The sequence below is a fragment of the Hyla sarda genome, chromosome 11, assembly GCF_029499605.1.
Source record: "Hyla sarda isolate aHylSar1 chromosome 11, aHylSar1.hap1, whole genome shotgun sequence".
Lineage (NCBI taxonomy): Eukaryota > Metazoa > Chordata > Amphibia > Anura > Hylidae > Hyla > Hyla sarda.
In genome coordinates, this window is record NC_079199.1 from 43592595 (window position 1) to 43611624 (window position 19030).

At 42.2% G+C, this 19030-nt stretch overlaps 1 protein-coding gene across 2 annotated transcripts in view; it reads left to right on the plus strand.

Annotated features, from left to right (window-relative positions):
- Positions 1-18780, plus strand: part of HIF1A (hypoxia inducible factor 1 subunit alpha) — a 102251-nt gene extending 83471 nt beyond the window's left edge. For both annotated transcript variants that reach the window (XM_056545737.1, XM_056545736.1), the window contains exons 3-15: positions 1687-1832; positions 2219-2303; positions 4963-5075; positions 5568-5770; positions 6489-6595; positions 9151-9298; positions 10219-10445; positions 10540-10808; positions 10958-11080; positions 11572-11957; positions 14805-14913; positions 15025-15151; positions 17362-18780. In XM_056545737.1, the coding sequence (XP_056401712.1) occupies positions 1687-1832; positions 2219-2303; positions 4963-5075; positions 5568-5770; positions 6489-6595; positions 9151-9298; positions 10219-10445; positions 10540-10808; positions 10958-11080; positions 11572-11957; positions 14805-14913; positions 15025-15151; positions 17362-17513 (2195 nt within the window). In that variant the 3' untranslated portion in view covers positions 17514-18780. The remainder of the gene's footprint in view (positions 1-1686; positions 1833-2218; positions 2304-4962; positions 5076-5567; positions 5771-6488; positions 6596-9150; positions 9299-10218; positions 10446-10539; positions 10809-10957; positions 11081-11571; positions 11958-14804; positions 14914-15024; positions 15152-17361) is intronic.
- The last annotated feature ends 250 nt before the right edge of the window (positions 18781-19030 follow it).

Here is a 19030-nt window from a genome sequence, read left to right on the forward strand (position 1 = left end):
CAGTGTGACATGTCGTCTTCACGTGATTCACTTAGCGGCAGTATAACACACGGGTGCTTCCTGGGCCTGACTGTCACGCTAGTGCTGGGCGATATGACCAAAAATGAGTATCACAGTATTTTTCTAAAGTATCGCGGTATTTCACTGTATTTTTTTTTTACATTGAGACTTGCATTGAGGTGGCGTAGCGGAACTAAATGGGCTTTTGGAACTAAATGATCTGAACACTGGGGCAGTGGAGTACCCTTTTAAATAGATGTAACAAACAACCCTACAGCCTCCAGCTGTTGCAAAACTACAACTCCCAGCATTTTGGACTATATAGTAGTGTATAGTATAGGTCAGTGTTTCCCAACTAGGGGCGCCTCCAGCTGTTGCAAAACTACAACTCCCAGCATGCCCGGACAGCCGTTGGCTGTCCGGGCATGCTGGGAGTTGTAGTTTTGCAACAGCTGGAGGGCCTACTGTAGGTATAGTATATTATACAGACCCCTGTCCATCCCAGAACCCTGACTCTCCTTCCCGGTTGCTGCAGGGACCGTCCGGGGAGGGTGGTCCGGGCCGTCCATCCTTCCTGTAGTGTCCGGCGGCATTCCGGGTGGAGGGTGAACCGGTCCGGGCTGTCCTTCTTCTCCGGGGGTCCTCTTCTCCACTCCGGGCAGGCTCCGGCCTAGTAACGCTGCATAGACGCCGCTGCGCAGTGAAGCACCTGACGTCACAGCGTAGCGGTGTCTATGCAGCGTACTAGACCGGAGCCTGCCCAAAGTGGAGAAGAGGACCCCCGGAGAAGGACAGCCTGGACCGGTTCACCCTCCACCCGGAATGCTGCCGGACACTACAGGAAGGATGGATGGCCCGGACCACCCCCCATTACGGGTAAGTTTAATTTTTTTTATTGACTCTGAGGGTGGGGGAGGGGTCCGACCGGTATAGCGGTATGGGCAAAAATCCATACCGTGGGGAGAAAAAAAAACGGTATCCGGTTCATACCGGTATACCGCCCAGCACTATGTCACTCTGCAGCGCAGAAGGATTATTGCTATGGGGGACTGGAGCATAAGGCACTGTGGGAACACTGGAGGTGAGTAGAGGTTTATTTTTTGTATATCCCACACAGTCACATAGTTTTGAACCCCCTCCCGCCTGATAACCCCTTTTATATTGAACCTGTTTTTAGATTGCAAAGATGAAAATGATGTAAAGGTAGGTATTCACTCTTGCTGCCCATCTGGTCGGGACTCCTTATAAAGCTAGATCACAGGTAACCATATATCCTTGGAGGAGATAGATCTCTATACAACGCCAGCACTCAGTCATTGTGGCATTTTTTTTTTTACTTCAAAGAAATATACCCCCTTCTCCCAACCCTGTGGACATTACTTGACATTACTTGTATTACATCTTGTTACTTTATATAGGAGGTTTCTCGCTTTATTCTCCTAATTTTACATTGATGCTTATACATAACTTGCCCTAACCCCTCAATCATACCAGCAGGCTTCCACTTTACCTTGCTGCAAACTCTGAAAATCTTCATTGTCCTGTTCTTTCCATTATAGTATGTACAGTATGCTATGGTCTGTCCTTGTGACAAGTCCCGGATGCACTATAATGGTTGTCATCCAACATCTGCTCACTGTGTATGTGACTGAATATTTTATTTTTATAATGTGTTGTGCTTTCCAGGTGACACAGATTCTGAATCTGAACTGGAGAAGCAGCTTAACTGCTTTTATCTGAAGGCCTTGGAAGGATTTGTCTTGGTCCTGACCGAAGAAGGAGACATGATTTACCTTTCTGAGAATGTCAACAAGTGCATGGGGCTAACACAGGTATGGCAGGGTACCAATCTCATCCTCATAATGCCCACAGGAAACTTAGAATGCTCCAGGTTTATATTGTATTACAAGTTTATAGTGTATTGTATTACAAGTTTATATTTATTTATAGAAGCAAAGCTTTCAGTTGCGTTTACCTCTGTAGAATATGGCACAATTTCCTTTTGATAAAGTCCTCATACCTCCCGTTGCAATCAGTGGTACAGTTAAGTGCCATGCCCTGTATTACTGCTACTGTGGGTAAGCACATTTAGTATGATAAAGGACCATACCCACTGTGCACTCTGAAGTTATTGATATCATAGCAAAAAATGGTGCTTACCACTACTTGTTCCAAACAAATGCGGTTCATATGTAAAATTTTCCTTCTTTTTCCACAGTTTGAACTTACTGGGCACAGTGTATTTGACTTCACCCACCCATGTGACCATGAAGAACTCCGGGAGATGCTAACCTTTAGGAATGGTAAGTACTAATAAATGTGTTTTCATAAGCAAATGCACCCTTAACAGCTTCCACAGAGAATCAAGATCGCGCAGATCAGTGTCCATCATCTACAACGTCACAGGCTTTTCTTTTTAAGCAGATATTATTTTCAAACTTCTGTCCTGTTCAGTGTCCTTAGACTAAAGCTGGACATATACTTGGCTGTCGACCTAACACGTGTTTAGTCTACAGCAGTCTCTCCCAAATCCCTTTATACAGATGCACACCTGGCTCAGCCAAGTGTTCATGTTTTATAAATGGGTAGAGGGGGAGAAAGTCGCTATCGAATTGTTCTCCCCATGTGCAGCAGGATCGCTCATGTTGAAAACTCCCCAACACTTGCCATTAGGGTACAATTGGGAAACTAAATTGGTGGATTTAACTTGCATAAATCTATACTTGTGTGGTCACTTTCAATTACAACCTTTCTATGAGGTTGGACAACATAGGAAAGAGAAGATTTTCTTTACCCATAATATCTAATACTTTTGCTCTGGGTTGTTAACAAACGAGAGACACAGACTGAAAAATGGTCTAAGAGGCGCTGCTCACAAAATAGACAAGAGCGACCCAGGCTACCACAAGACGACATAGTTTATTTTTTACAGTAAGGACAACTCGTGTCAGCACTAGCTCATGCCTTCCTCAGGTCCACCACGTATAGTATTTAATTGATATCAGTTTGAATATAAAAGTATATATACACTTACCCCCCGAGCGCTGGTTGGAGCAAGTCAGGGGAACTGGTGCGTTGTGCTGCCAAATATCTTCATCTTTAGAGAGGCTAAAGGTTGGGAACAGAACACTTACCTCCTTGAGGCACATTCCTGTGATTGCAATGTTAGGACATAACCCAGAAAAGAGGCAGATTGTGGAAGAATGTAAACTCAAGTGTCATGGATCTAGTAATCCATATTATAGCTGGTCAAACCCACTAGATTTCTCTCAGCCAACAAGTTGGAGTTTAGCTTGTCCAATCATTTTGTGTTCCCTATTACCAGCAGTGCCAGGGATTGGTGGCTGCATCCTTGCATGAGCTAAATGTCTTCATGTAGGGTTTGTATGGCCATCCCAGAGGTGTTGGTGTCCTACTTAGGCTAGGATCAGATTGAGAAGTCTCCAGCTGGAGATTCCAAGGGAAGCCGGTGCCGACTGAAGAAGTTGGTGCTAGTACAGAGCAGAAGTTGTGTCCCCATAGACTGCAATGTATTCCACGCGTACAGTACAGACCAAAAGTTTGGACACACCTTCTCATTCAAAGAGTTTTCTTTATTTTCATGACTATGAAAATTGTAGCTTCACACTGAAGGCATCAAAACTATGAATTAATACATGTGGAATTATAGACCTAACAAAAAAGTGTGAAACAACTGAAAATATGTCATATTCTAGGTTCTTCAAAGTAGCCACCTTTTGCTTTGGTTACTGCTATGCACACTCTTGGCATTCTCTTGATGAGCTTCAAGAGGTAGTCACCTGAAATGGTCTTCCAACAGTCTTGAAGGAGTTCCCAGAGATGCTTAACACTTGTTGGCCCTTTTGCCTTCATTGGGTTCAGGTCTGGTGACTGTGAAGGCCAGGTCATCTGGGGCAGCACCCCATCACTCTTTCTTGGTCAAATAGCCCTTACACAGCCTGGAGGTGTGTTTGGGGTCATTTTCCTGTTGAAAAATAAATGATGGTCCAACTAAACGCAAACCGGATGGAATAGCATGCCGCTGCAAGATGCTGTGGTAGCCATGCTGGTTCAGTATGCCTTCAATTTTGAATAAATCCCCAACAGTGTCACCAGCAAAGCACCCCCCACACTATCACACCTTCTCCTCCATGCTTCACGGTGGGAACCAGGCATGTAGAGTCCATCCGTTCACTTTTTCTGCGTCACACAAAGACACGGTGGTTGGAACCAAAGATCTCACATTTGGACTCCTCAGACCAAAGCACAGATTTCCACTGGTCTCATGTCCATTCCTTGTGTTCTTTAGCCCAAACAAGTCTCTTCTGCTTGTTGCCTGTCATTAGCAGTGGTTTCCTAGAAGATATTCTACCATGAAGGACTGATTCACACAGTCTCCTCTTAACAGTTGTTCTAGAGATGTGTCTGCTGCTAGAACTCTGTGTGGCATTGACCTGGTCTCTAATCTGAGCTGCTGTTAACCTGCGATTTCTGAGGCTGGTGACTCGGATGAACTTCTCCTCCGCAGCAGAGGTGACTCTTGGTCTTCCTTTCCTGGGGCGGTCCGCATGTGAGCCAGCGTCTTTGTAGCTCTTGATGGTTTTTGTGACTGCACTTGGGGACACTTTCCACCTAGAATATGACATTTTCAGTTGTTTCACACTTTTTTGTTATGTCTATAATTCCACATGTGTTAATTCATAGTTTTGATGCCTTCAGTCATAGTCATGAAAATAAAGAAAACTCTTTGAATGAGAAGGTGTGTCCAAACTTTTGGTCTGTACTGTATTTTGACAAAAGAATGACAGAGATCACACTTTCGGTAGTAGAAGCTCCACTGCTGAAATTTCATAGTGTGCACTGTGCTACAGCTTTTTTTTTTTTTTTTTTGTCATCTCATAGGTATAGTAATGCTCTAATAGACTTATTTACATTACCTAATTGTGTTTCCTCCCCTTTTAGGACCAGCTAAAAAGGGGAAAGAACAAATCACAGAGCGGAGCTTCTTCCTGCGAATGAAGTGCACGCTGACCAGTCGAGGAAGAACGGTCAATATAAAGTCTGCCACGTGGAAGGTGAGAAGAGGATAACAAATGAATACAGAGGATTGTGTGTACAGAGTAGTACATTGCAGATTTAGAGGGGCTGGTTATTTAGCCCATCTTGATAATATACTATCAATATTAGATTAAAGGGGTCCTACTTTAAAGGGCTCAAAAGCTTGTGTGAGTGCCACCGCCTCTTTAATGTTTACTTCTGCATCTTTATTTTAGTGAACTATCAGTAGCAGTAATGCAGGCTACATCAGTATTGTCTCATACATGGGAACAGGGAATCACTTCACTACTATTTATAGTACCGCAATGCAAAAATGAGCAAACATTGTAGAGGCTGTGGTGCTCTCATAAGACCTGCGGTCCCTTTTAACATCTGATTGACAGGATTAATGTAATATTAATGGCCTATCCTAAAGGTAGGCCATAACTTTTATAGGACATGATAACCTTTGTTTTGTAAACACGCTTTGACACCAATGTTCACTTAAAACATATTTTTCCTATTCCCAGGTCCTTCACTGCACAGGACACATGCGGGTCTATGACTCCTGCAACAACCAGAACCATTGTGGATACAAAAAGCCACCCATGACCTGCATGGTGCTGATCTGCGAGCCAATCCCTCACCCATCAAATATTGAGTTTCCATTGGACAGTAAAACCTTTCTTAGCCGCCACAGCCTTGACATGAAATTCTCATACTGTGATGAAAGGTATATACAGAAGAAAACCTCGCCGTCACCAGTTTGAACACACACCTATCATTGCAGGATTCTAATTCATAGAACAATACTGCCACCTGTTGGCCAATAAGATTACTTGAATGTGTTGTAGCAGAAAGTTTACATTACTAACTGAGCACATAAGACAAGGAGGGTGGGAGAATAAAAACATTACAATAAAAGACATAACATTTTTTATATGTAATCCTCCACATGTAGAATAAAGAACGAAGGACTCACCGGGTATGTTGAACAAATATATTCAAGCTTCAATGTAGAATATCAGCAGGATACATCTTGTGCGGAGTAGCGGACAGGAGGGGTGGCGTGGGGAGTGGTTGGGCATGCCACCGCTCCCCCGCACAAGATGTATCCCACTGATATTCTACATTGAAGCTTGAAGATATTTGCTCGACCTTCCCGGTGAGTGCTTCGTTCATTGTTCTACATGAGGAGGATTGCTACTTGTCTTGTATCCTGATATGTGAGCACCTCATAAAGGGCTGAGCACATAGGGATACGCAGCTACTGTAAACAAGAGTGGGCTCTCACTGGTGTAGCTACTGCAGTGCCGAGGACTGTTCTATGATTATGCTTAATTTTTTATATGTAACCATTTGGCATAGTACCTTTGTTCTTACACTTACAATAATGTAAATATATGTCAGAATATTGAAAAGTAATAATTTTTTCTTTTTTTTGTAACTAGGGTAACAGAACTGGTTGGATATGAGCCAGAAGAGCTTCTTGGAAGGTCTGTGTATGAGTATTACCATGCACTGGACTCTGATCACCTGACTAAAGCACATCATGACAGTAAGTTTTTCCTAAGAAGTCTGCATTTGGGGCTAAGCTCTTTATTGCTTTATCTAGGATTTTGATACTTTAAGTTGCAGTCAATCTGGATGCTTTGCAATAAATTCTGATTATTGATGTAATTCAGGAGCTAAAATAATATGATCTACAATATCAATAATCTAGAAAGTTCTTCCATTATTACTGACTAATGTTTATCTTCTTTAACCCCTTAAAGGGGTACTCCGATGGAAAACTTTTTTTTTTAAATCAACTGGTGCCAGAAAGTTAAACAGGTTTGTAAATTACTTCTATTAAAAAAAAATCTTAATCTTTCCAGTACTTATTAGCTGCTGAATACTACAGAGGAATTTTTTTTTTTTTTTTGAACACAGAGCTCTCTGCTGATATCACGAGCACAGTGCTCTCTGCTGACATTTGTCCATTTTGGGAACTCCTAATCTGGACAGTTCTTAAACAGAGATGTCAGCAGAGAGCACTGTGCTCGTCATTCAGCAGAGAGCTCTGTGTTCCAAAAGGAAAATAATTTCCTCTTTAGTATTCAGCAGCTCATAAGTACTGGAAGGATAAAAGGAGTACTCCGATGCAAATCTTTTCTGGGGCAAAAGAAGCATCAAGCAAAGTTATATAGCATTCTAATATACTTGCGCTTTCCATATGGCCCCTTTCCCGGTCTTCTCCTGCATTTTTCCGCTGACCGGAAGCTGGGTCCTTTACCTGCATTTGATGACGCTCGACCGCTTATTCCGAGCGCTCCGCCGGCAACTTAGCCCGGTGACTCATACCTCCCATGAGTCATTGCAGGCTCTGCCGGCCTCCCAGCCCGGAGTCGGCTACTCCCCCCTCACTAATATATTCATATATGCGCTGAGCTGCCATAGGCTCAGCTCAGCAAATGTGGAGGGGGCGTGATTTATTATGATTTCTGGAGGGGGCCGAGCAGGGGAGATACAGGCAGGAGCTGGAGATTTCCTTTAAGATGTTTTAATAGAAGTAATTTACAAATCTTTTTAACTTTCTGGCACCAGTTGATTTAACCCCTTAAGGACCACGAGTTTTTCCGTTTTTGCACTTTTGTTTTTTCCTCCTCACCTTTTAAAAATCATAACCCTTTAAATTTTGCACCTAAAAATCCATATGATGGCTTATTTTTTGCGCCACCAATTCTACTTTGCAGTGACATCAGTCATTTTACCCAAAAATCTATGGCGAAACGGAAAAAAAAATCATTGTGCGACGAAATTGAAGGAAAAAACGCCATTTTGTTAATTTTCGGGGCTTCCGTTTCTACTCGGTACATTTTTCGGTAAAAATGACACCTGATATTTATTCTGTAGGTCCATACGGTTAAAATGATACCCTACTTATATAGGTTTGATTTTGTCGCACTTCTGTAAAAAAATCATAACTACATGCAGAAAAATTAATACGTTTATAATTGTCATCTTCTGACCCCTATAACTTTTATATTTTTCCGCATATGTGGCGGTATGAGGGCTCATTTTTTGCGCCGTGATCTGAAGTTTTTAGCGGTACCATTTTTGTATTGATCGGACTTTTTGATCGCTTTTTATTCATTTTTTCATGATATAAAAAGCGACCAAAAATACGTTATTTTGAACTTTGGAATTTTTTGCGCGTACGCCATTGACCGTGCGGTTTAATTAATTATATATTTTTATAGTTTGGACATTTACGCACGCGGCGACACCACATATGTATATTTTTCTTTTTATTAAAAGTTTAAATCACCCCTCTTTTTTTTTTTTTTTTTTTTAAACATACAAATTTTGGTGCATGTAGTTATAATTTTTTTTTTAAGTAGTAAAATAAATAAAACCTACATAAATTTGGGTATCCCTGTAACCGTATGCACCTACAGAATAAAGATAGTGTAATTTTTTACTAAAAAGTGCACTGCGTAGATACTGAAGCCCTAAAAAGTTGCAAAAAGGCATTTTTTTTTTCATTTCACCCCACAAATAATTTTTTTTTGTTTCGCTGCAGATTGTTATAAAATAATTGATGTCATTACAAAGTACAATTGGTGACACAAAAAATAAGCCCTTTTATGCATCTGTAGGTGCAAAATTTAACGTGTTATGATTTTTAGAAGGTGGGGAGGAAAAAACTAAAGTGCAAAAACGTAAATTGTTTTGAGTCTTTAAGGTGAAAATGGGCAGAGTCCTTAAGGGGTTAAATGAGAAGTATGCAGAAAAACTCATCCCCTATCTAAAGAATTTATAGGGGGTCTCTTGCTCTCCCCAGGAACAGAGCTTCTCGACCCACGCACGAAGCAGCAGCCGACATGCCCTCTCTATGGGGGAGCTGGAGATAGCCGAAAGACTCTCCAATAGGGATACATGCATGTTGGCCACTGCTTCGTGTGGGGGTAGACACGCGCCGTTCCTGGGGAGAGCCAGGGACCTGTGAAGGAGATCGTGGGGTGTTCCAGTGATAACACGGGATAGATTTTTTATTTTTTTTTTGCATGATAAATCTCCTTTGGGTCTGTGATACTTGTGGATTTACACGCTCTGCTTTTCTTCACCTAGTGTTTACTAAAGGACAAGTGACTACAGGACAGTATAGAATGCTGGCGAAGCAAGGGGGCTTTGTTTGGGTTGAGACCCAAGCCACTGTTATTTACAACACAAAGAACTCCCAACCTCAGTGCATTGTATGCGTCAACTACGTCTTGAGGTAAGTGCCAACCAAGCTGTCCTGACGTCCGTCACATCTTCAGTAGTAAAGCATTAACATGATCGCTAGATGTAACGGAGCCGACTTTGTCTTATGATATAATGTATTGTGGTTTTCTATAGGACGGTGTATAAATTAGCTGCATTTAGAGCGCACGTAAGGAAGATCTGATGATAAATTCGGCACTGCTGCATCTGTAAACCTAGCTATTCACATAAGCATATAGCAAAGGATCTCAAGAACAGGGGTCCCGAGCTTCCTTTAAAATAAAAAAAAGCTGTGGTCAAATGTCTGCACTTCCACTCCCATCATTGTCTAGCTGATAGCTGAGTGTTGTACTAGGCCAGTGTTTCCCAACCAGGGTTCCTCCAGCTGTTGCAAAACTACAACTACCAGCATGGCCGGACAGCCTTTTGGCTGTCCGGCCATGCTGGGAGTTGTAGTTTTGCAACAGCTGGAGGCACCCTGGTTGGGAAACTCTGCCTTACACAAAGTCAGCCAAACCCACCAACTCCGGAATACTTTTAAGGGTCTTTTCACACTACAGTATTCTGTACTTGCTGGGAATTGTAGTTTTGCAACAGCTAAAGACACCCTGGTTGGGAAAGACTGTACTAGGCAATCTCTGGTAGGCCCATAGCTAGTCAGTGCTGCCGCTGTGTGTGTTTGACCCCTGCTTCATTCCGACAGCAGACACTGGACCCCTGTTGTTGAGATCTACACTACACAGTCATATAGTTATCCCCATATCCCTGGATTATGATGATGGGACAACCTCTCGAAGACAACAAATGTGTTTAATTATTGTCGGAAAGAACATTACTAATTTTGATTAACTTCTGCAACTTTAGCGGCAATAAGTGCATTGTACAAGATGACCTTATAACATCCACAATGGTCTATTGCTTCTTTCTCATTAGTGGCATTGTGGAGAAAGACCTGATACTGTCCATTGGGCAGACAGAGTCCTCTCTGGCGCCTGCTGAGTCTATTGAAATAAAGATGCCTGCCATCTTTACTCACCTGGGCAAAGAGGATGACGTCTCTAGCAGCTTGTTTGATGAATTGAAAAAGGAACCAGAATCACTTACTGTCCTCGCTCCAGACGCTGGGGATGAGATCATTGCACTAGACTTCAGTTCTAGCGGTAGGTATTCAGTGGGTTGGATGAGTATATGTGTGATCATGTCTTTATGGTGTTAGGTAATTTCATGATTTATTTTTTATTTTTTTTACATTAGATTCTGAGCAGCACTTTGATGAAGTTCCATTGTACAATGATGTAATGATGCACCCGACCAGTAAGCTACCAGAGAGCATGTTGGTGTCTCCCATCCCACCTCCAGAGAAGCCTAAGCCTCTACGCAGCAATGCTGACCCTGCACTAAATAGAGAGGTTGCTATAAAGATGGAGTCAACTCCTGAACAGCTGGAGCTGGCGTTCACCATGCCTCAACTCTCCAAGCCATCCAGCCCATCAGACATCAGCAGCAGCCAGAGCTCCACAGAGGTACAATCGCTTTCTGTAATAAGGAAGCTTAAGCATTTAGATAGGGGAGTGTCTTGCAAGGCTAGCCAAAAACAGTTGTTTAGGGCATGGTCACATGGGGTGTTTCTGCAGCGTATTTTAATACATTTGTTTTATTTTTCATTCCGTAGCCTGGCACACCTGCAGAGTACTGTTTTGATGTGGACAGTGAAATTTCCAGAGAGTTTAAGATGGACTTAGTGGAGAAACTCTTTGCAATAGACACCGAATCGAAGACTCCGTTCTCCACACAGGTATCTTGTGGCTTTGTGTGTGGTTTGTGCGGGCAGGTTTATTGTAGTGCTCATAGCATTCTGATTGCCTGTACTGCAGACCCACACCTGATTATGTAATACACTGGATGGGAGCATATGGAAAGGGGATACTGTAGAGTCAGCATGACTAGATGTGACTGTACCAGGAAAAAAAAACTCTTATGCACTGATCTGTAAGCCCCATTATGGGTTGCTGTTGACTATCTTGGTTGTAAGTGTGCTGTGTGCAAGCTTCTCTCTCTTGTTCATGAACTGTATATAGATATGAGATCTTTTTGACTCCTTGTAAGTCCCCTAACATCTCCCTATTGACTTTTTTTGTAGTTACGCAGTTCAATTGTCCTCTACGCAATGTGACTATTAATATTTGCGATTACTCCTGTGACTTAATTTCTCATCCTCTATTTAAATGTGTTACTTTACTTTCTATTGCATTCCTATACTGACTGTATTCTTTTATTTCTATACAGGAAACAGATTTAGATCTGGAAATGTTGGCTCCTTACATCCCAATGGATGATGATTTCCAGCTAAGGACCTTCGATCAACTTTCCACCTTAGAGACTGAATCAGCGCACCCTCAGCCTTTAGGACACATGACCAACCTGATCCAGACGACCACCGCACCCATTACCACTGATTTAAAACCAATCACCACTGAGGCAATGAGTGACCCCAAGACCATCATCGTACACTCACCTGCCCAAGTGATGAAAGAGGTGCTTAGTGCGCCGTCCTCGCCGTATAGTGGTAACCAGAGTCGCACAAGTTCTCCTGTACGAACAGACAAAACTTTAGAAAAGACAGACAGATCCCGCCCGGGAACTCCAAATATACAAAGTCCTTTAAATAAAAGGTAATTATTTGAAATCAGCAGCACCCTCCAGTCTATTACATGGACCAACCATTAATTTCAGCATGAATTCTCTATCTTAACAATAAAAGGGGTTATCCAGGAATAGAAAAGCAGAGCAAATCTCTTCAAAAATCAGCACCACATGTGTCCTCAGGTTGTGTATGGTATTACAACTTGGCTCCATTCACATCATTGTAACAGATCTGCAATTCCCCACCCAACCTGATGACAAGAGACAGAAAAGAGGGCAGCTGCATAACTACTCTTATCTCTATGGCAGCGCTGTATGAGTTGAACACTTGCTTTTGGATTCCTCTACAGATTATTATAGTTCATTACTTAAGGTCCCAGATGTAACTCACATTTGATCAGCTTATCTTTTAAGATTGTCTTCGGTGGTCATCCTCAATGAATATATTATATCAGTTAATCCATTTATGCTCCTGGCAACGGAAGTCCTGGCTTATAGAAGGGAGAAGCTGCTGGGCAGATTCTAGTGTTTTCCTCAGCACCTAAGTTAATGTGTTTTTATACAAGTGTGATACAGATGCAAGAAATGTTAAAGCAGCCTTTCAACTTTGGTATAAGATGATCCAGGATTAATGTGCACTCTAAAGGAAATCTGTCACCGTTGTCACCTGCACTAACCTGTCGGCAACGGTACTTACCTTGTCCTGTTCCGTGCCCGGCTTGGGACACAGGCGGAGCTTAGTGACGTCACCGCTGCTGTTCTCTAGCAGCGGGACCAACTGCTAGAGAACAGCGGTGACGTCACTAAACCCTGAGCACTTGTTAAATTGTCACTGTTATTTAAATAAACTTTTGAGATGGTTTCCAGACATGTCAAAAGATAAGATCACACAGGGTCTCGCTCCTAAAACCCGCTGTGGTTGAGCGTTTAAACCCTGTAAAATGTGCAGCTGCACACTTCATTCTCTGGCCGCTCAGTCCGCCTGCTCTGTCCAGAAGGCAGACCCCAAGAAGAAGAATGCAGCAGAGCAGCAGGTGAGGAGACCTGCGGCTGCAATCTTGACTCATCGGACCCCCGTGATTACGCTACCGGTGGTCCAGTAAGTCTATCTAAGCTCTGATAATACTTGAGATGTCCTGATCAGTTTTGATTATGGCATCTGAAGGGTTAATGATGCGGGCATCAGCGTGCGTGAAGCAATCGCAGCTTCTGTGTTTGCTTCATGTACAGAACACAAATGTACTTTCTGGTGTGTTAAGTACCAGGGCACCAGGACATTCATTTATATCCAATGTCCTTAAGGGGTTAAAGAAAACCTGACCAAAATTGTTTTGTTTTTCCAGTCACATTAAAGAATACAGAGAAGGTAGACTTAATGGTAGGTGATCAAAAATGCCTATATCCATTAAGTTTTTTACAACCAAAGAATAATTACGTTTATTTAGTATTATATCCATTAAGTTTTTTAGTTATATAGGGGCCATCTTGACAAATTTTTTATTCTTCCATTATGCCCAGGCTGCCGCAATTAAAATAAACCCTGTGATACTGGAATCGCTCTCCCTTTCTCAGGGCCCCAGTCTTCTTCCTGCTTTTGGGCCCGAAATGTCACACTGCTGCTCAGCTAATAGATGGCCGCACCATTCCTCTTAGCCAATCACTGGCTGAGGCGGGACATCGCTTCGGATGGTGATTAGCTGAGCTGCACTGTGACCTGTTGGAGCGTCAGGAGGCAAGTCAAAGTTTATTAGGGGAGATTTATCAAAACCTGTGCAGAGGCAAAATTGGCCGTAGCAACCAATCAGATTGCTTCTTAACAAGGCATCTAAAAAAAAAATATGAAAGAAGCAAGCTGGTTTTGATAAATCTCGTCCATTATTTTAATTGTGGCAGCCCGCACATAATGAAAGCACTCTTAACCCCTTAAGGACGCAGCCCTTTTTCACCTTAAGGACTGAGCCCTTTTTCCGCAATTCTGACCACTGTCTCTTTGCGAATAACGCGAAAACGCTTTTACCGAATATTCTGATTCTGAGAGAGTTTTTTCGTGACACATCCTACTTTACTTTGGTAGTAAATTTTCGGCGTTACGTGCATCCTTTTTGGGTGAAAAATCCCAAAATTTCATGAAAATTTTGCATTTTTCAAACTTTGAAGCTCTCTGCTTGTAAGGAAAATGGATATTCCAAATACATTTTATTTTTATTCACAAATACAATATGTCCACTTTATGTTGGCATCATAAAATTGACATATTTTTGCTTTTTGAAAAAATTAGAGGGCTTCAAAGTAGAGCAGCAATTTTCAAAAAATTCATGAAAATTGCTGAATCTGAAGGTACAGATGTTACAGAACTACAACTCCCAGCATGCCTGGGCAGTCCAGGCATGCTGAGAGTTGTAGTTTGGCAACATCTGGAGGGCTACAGTTTGGGCACCACTGTAACAGTGGTCTCCATCTGTGACCCTCCAGATGTTTCAAAACTACAACTCTCAGCATGCCCAGCTGGGCATGCTGGGAGTTGCAGTTTGGCCTTCCTAGTGGCCCCCCCCCCCCCCACTGTAGTTTCCCTACCTGACCCAGGATCCAGCAGTCTGCTGACAGCCGCTGGGACCCACTGTGAATGAAGCGAGCACAGCTTCTGCGCTTGCATCACAGCCGTGCTGGAAATGTACAGTGCTGTGTGCGAAGTAACGCTATGCAGCGCCGTACATTTACAGCGCATGTCCTTAAGGGGTTTAGTGTATAGAAAAGAAACAAAAATTCACTTTTTGAATGGATTGTCATAGCAGCAGTACCAGGAACAACAGACACGTAAATTCTAAGCAGAAATCATTGCCACTGCTATCTGATAACTTTCTCCTGTTTTTTCACAGATCTACATTCCTGGACGAGGACATCAGCCCAAAGATGATTGCATTACAAAATGTCCAGAGAAAACGTAAAATTGAAAGCGATGGTCCATTGTTTCAAGCAGTGGGAATTGTAAGTTTTTAATTTCTTATTTTTGGTCACAATAGCCTATTCGTTTTATGGAGCTTTTGTGATACAATTGTTAAACTACTTGTAACTATAACTACTTGTTTTCAATTTCAGGGCTCTTTATTTCAAACAACTGTTGACCCAGGGCCGAGCTCTTCTCTCTCATGGAAACGTGTTAAAGGACCTGACCTGGAACGGCTAACTGGAGCCGAGCAGAGAACAATTCTCCTATTGTCCACAGGTAAGTCCTTTAGGATTGTATTGCAGTTCATTTTTTTCATTTAAGAAACCGGTAACGTGCTGCCGAGTACAGTAACATTTCATGTCTTCTGTATGTCCATAAATACCTTGTTACCAATTTTACATAATGACATAAACAAGTAAATATGTTTAAGAAACTTAGAGATACTTTAATCCCCAATTATCTGCTATTGTCCACAATATCAAACTTTTTTCTTAGTTCTGTCTGATTCTAGGAAAGCTTGATGGCAGCCAGAATAAGGGGAAAGGGGTGACTCTAAGGCTGTGTTCACATGTAGTTTTTGGAATGTAAACTACCACAAAAAACAATCTATGTCCCTTTTTCTTCCCCATCAAATCCAGGATTAGAGAAACATAACTGCTTTCTTCCGAAAACTGTGCCACCACTTTCTTTATTTTTATTTTTAATAGTATTTATTTTCAATTTTAGTAAACAAAATAAAATACAGCAACAGCACTCCAGAGAGCACCACAAGAGCTCAACATAGGAGACAACTAGAATCATCAGCAATTACCGTATTTTTCGTCCTATAGGACGCACCGGAATATAAGACGCACCCAATTTTTAGGGGCAAAATCTAAAAAAATAAAGATTTTGAACCCAATAGTGGTCTTCAACCTGCGGACCTCCCGATGTTGCAAAACTACAACTCCCAGCATGCCCGGACAGCCAACGGCTGTCTGGGCATGCTGGGAGTTGTAGTTTTGCAACATCTGGAGGTCCGCAGATTGAAGACCACTGCAAGAGGAGGTAATACTCACGTGTCCCCGCCGCTCTGGACCCGTCACCGCTGCCCTGGATGTCGCTCTGGAACGTCTCTGCTGCCAGCCGGGTATCCTCGCTCTCCGTCGCCGCCATCACGTCGTTACGCACGCCGACGCACGTATGCGACGACGTGATGACGAGGAAGGAGAGCGCCGGCCATACAGGGGATCCCTGAACGGAGAAGACACCGAGGAGGCAGGTTAGGTCCCTCCCGGTGTCCTGTAAGCACAAACCCGGCTATTCAGTCGGGCTGTTCGGGAGCGCAGCGGTGAAATCTTGGCGGTCCCGAACAGCCCGACTGAACAGCCGGGTTAGTGTCACTTTCCCTTCAGACGCGTCTGAAGGGTTAATACAGGGCATCACCGCGATCGGTGATGTCCTGTATTAGCCGCGGGTTCCGGCCGTTGATGGCCGCAGGGACCGCCGCGATAGGGGTGTATTCGCCGTATAAGACGCACCGACTTTTTTCCCCCCAGTTTTGGGGAAGAAAAAGTGCATCTTATACGGCGAAAAATACGGTAACAGTCCCAGACAGGAGACAGAACAAGCATGGAGCCTCTGGAGTAAACAGCCCATCAAACACCACACAAACGCATATTCACACACCACACAGCCACCCCAGGAAACCCAAAAACCCAGCATAAGAGTAGCCTATGTAATCACTGTGGGGAACTCGCTTGCTCAGAAGGGAGCATCGACTCCCCCAAGATCAACCAAGGCAATCCAGACCTTATCAAACTTTTTGGGGCATTTTATACTAATATAAAAGGTCCTATACAACGGAACATACCGATTAACTAAGTTGAACCATCTGGATATAGAAGGGGGCGAGGTATCTTTCCAAGCCATAACCACTACTTTACGGGCACAGAATAACAGTAAACAGATGAGGAGGCGTCTGTGAGAGCCAGATTCTAGATTATTAATTAAGCCCAGTAAACAAACTTCCGGAGGAAAAAACTAAAGGAAATTCAAGATGATCCATCAAGAACTTCAGGTTGTGTTTGGTATTACAACTCTGCCTTCATTCACTACAATGGAGACAAGATGCAATACCTCACACAAACTGAGGGCGGGTGTGGCGCTGTTTCTTAAAGAAAGCAGCTATGTTTTTCTAAATCTGGATAACCCCTTTATTTTACAACCATAATGATACCAGCCACATAAATAAAGCATTCCGCACATTTTAGTCCTTGTAAATCCGGCCTTAGGCTTCAGGCAGTGGTATATATATATATATATGTTGCATAACTAGTCATATTTGCTCTACGGGATTATAAGAATTTTAGCTTTTCCAGAAGCAGGTCACTTTAGAAGAATTTTTTACAACTTGACCAATGATAATTTTTATTTAATTTATTAGAAAATGATTGTGTTATTGCCAACTCAGTTCCTACCCCTGAAATATTTTTTTGTGATTCTAGATATGGCCGGTCGATTGCTTGGAAAGTCATTGGATCGCACTGGACTTCCTCAGCTGACCAGTTACGACTGCGAGGTGAATGCCCCCATTCAGGGAAACAGAAACCTGCTACAGGGGGAGGAATTATTAAGAGCCCTCGATCAAGCTAACTGATCCTCGCTTTGTTCCAATTCTGGACACTTGTGAACCCTCTCCACCCAAAGCAGTGTATTTATATTTTCTAGATCTGATATTAGAAGCCTGTGTACAATACCGCACTACTTCAGTTAGCACCATCTCTGCTCCACTTGGCCATCTTCTCCACTGTATATTTTCTTTTTTTACAGAAGTAACCTCTTCCAGCCTTGATCGAATACAAATACATTTACTACTTAAAAATTATATATATATATATATATATATATATATATATATATATATATATATATACACACACACATCTCTTAACTTCAAACATGCACCTTCTGTCTGAATTTTTTATGGTGAAATGAAGACAAACATTTACAAAAATTCATCAGTTTCTTTGTTATTCCATTAGAAGTTGTTTATTTTGCTCATCGATCTCCGTGTTGTCCATGTTATCATGCACAGGAAACAATGCTTTGCCAGCGGTGCATTGTAGTCACAATCGCACAATATATATTTTCTTAAGAAAACAAAAAAAATACCAGCAAGTTCTTCATGCAATATATAATATGCATTTTTAGTTCATCATTTTTTTTTTGGGATTCTTTTTAATGTCTAAAAATCACATTTAAGGCCTGATGTTGTTACCATTGTTCCGCATGTTGTAATGTAGACTACTTCAATGGAACCCAATGACTACAGCAGAGAATAAGACGCTAGAAATGTAATCACCACAACCTCTTTTGAAGATGGGTGTAACCAGTAGACATGTGTAGTTAAAAAAAATTCTCTTTCATAAGAGAATCGTAATGTAGCAGATTGTATGACCGCTCTAAATAAAAGAAAAATTCCTGCTTGTAGTTGTAAGACTGGCAGTTTTGTAACCATATGTGATATACATGTTTACCACCCACTTGTGGTGTAGAAGTTCAAGCTCACTTGAAAAGAAACAAAGTATAATGCGTTGCTAGCAGAACGACATCCTATATGTGGTTTGTTTGGTATCTGATTTTCAGCACTTTTTTTTTTTAGAACATCATTTACGGTAATTTTTCATCTAAAGTTCATTTAGTAAAAAACTTCTGTTTAGAAACCTTTTAAATTTTTTTGTATTGAGGGGTTGTCTAGTTGTAACTTTCAACATCTGCTCAGTGTGATTGTATGTTTCAGACTGTGCAAAATGTTTATTTTTCCATCTATCTTTCTTGCTGTTTGTGGTTGGATCTAACACTAACTGTATTGTTTTATTACATCAATAAACATTATACGTGGACCAGGCCACACATGCTAGCAATTTGGTGTCTGTCAATTAAAGGTGTATGTCTAGACACTTCTAGTCACTGACTGCTCTGTGTGGGTACACCTGTCACTGCACTGCATGGAAATAACAGATGGAAACGTCACCCTCTCCGGGTAGAAAACCTCCATCACAAATGTTCAGCAGTTTTCAGCACTCTACCACTGTGTGTCTTGGCTACCTCACACCGGGTTCGAGAAGTCCTATTACAACTGCAACATCTGATACCAGGCTGCGGCTACGAACA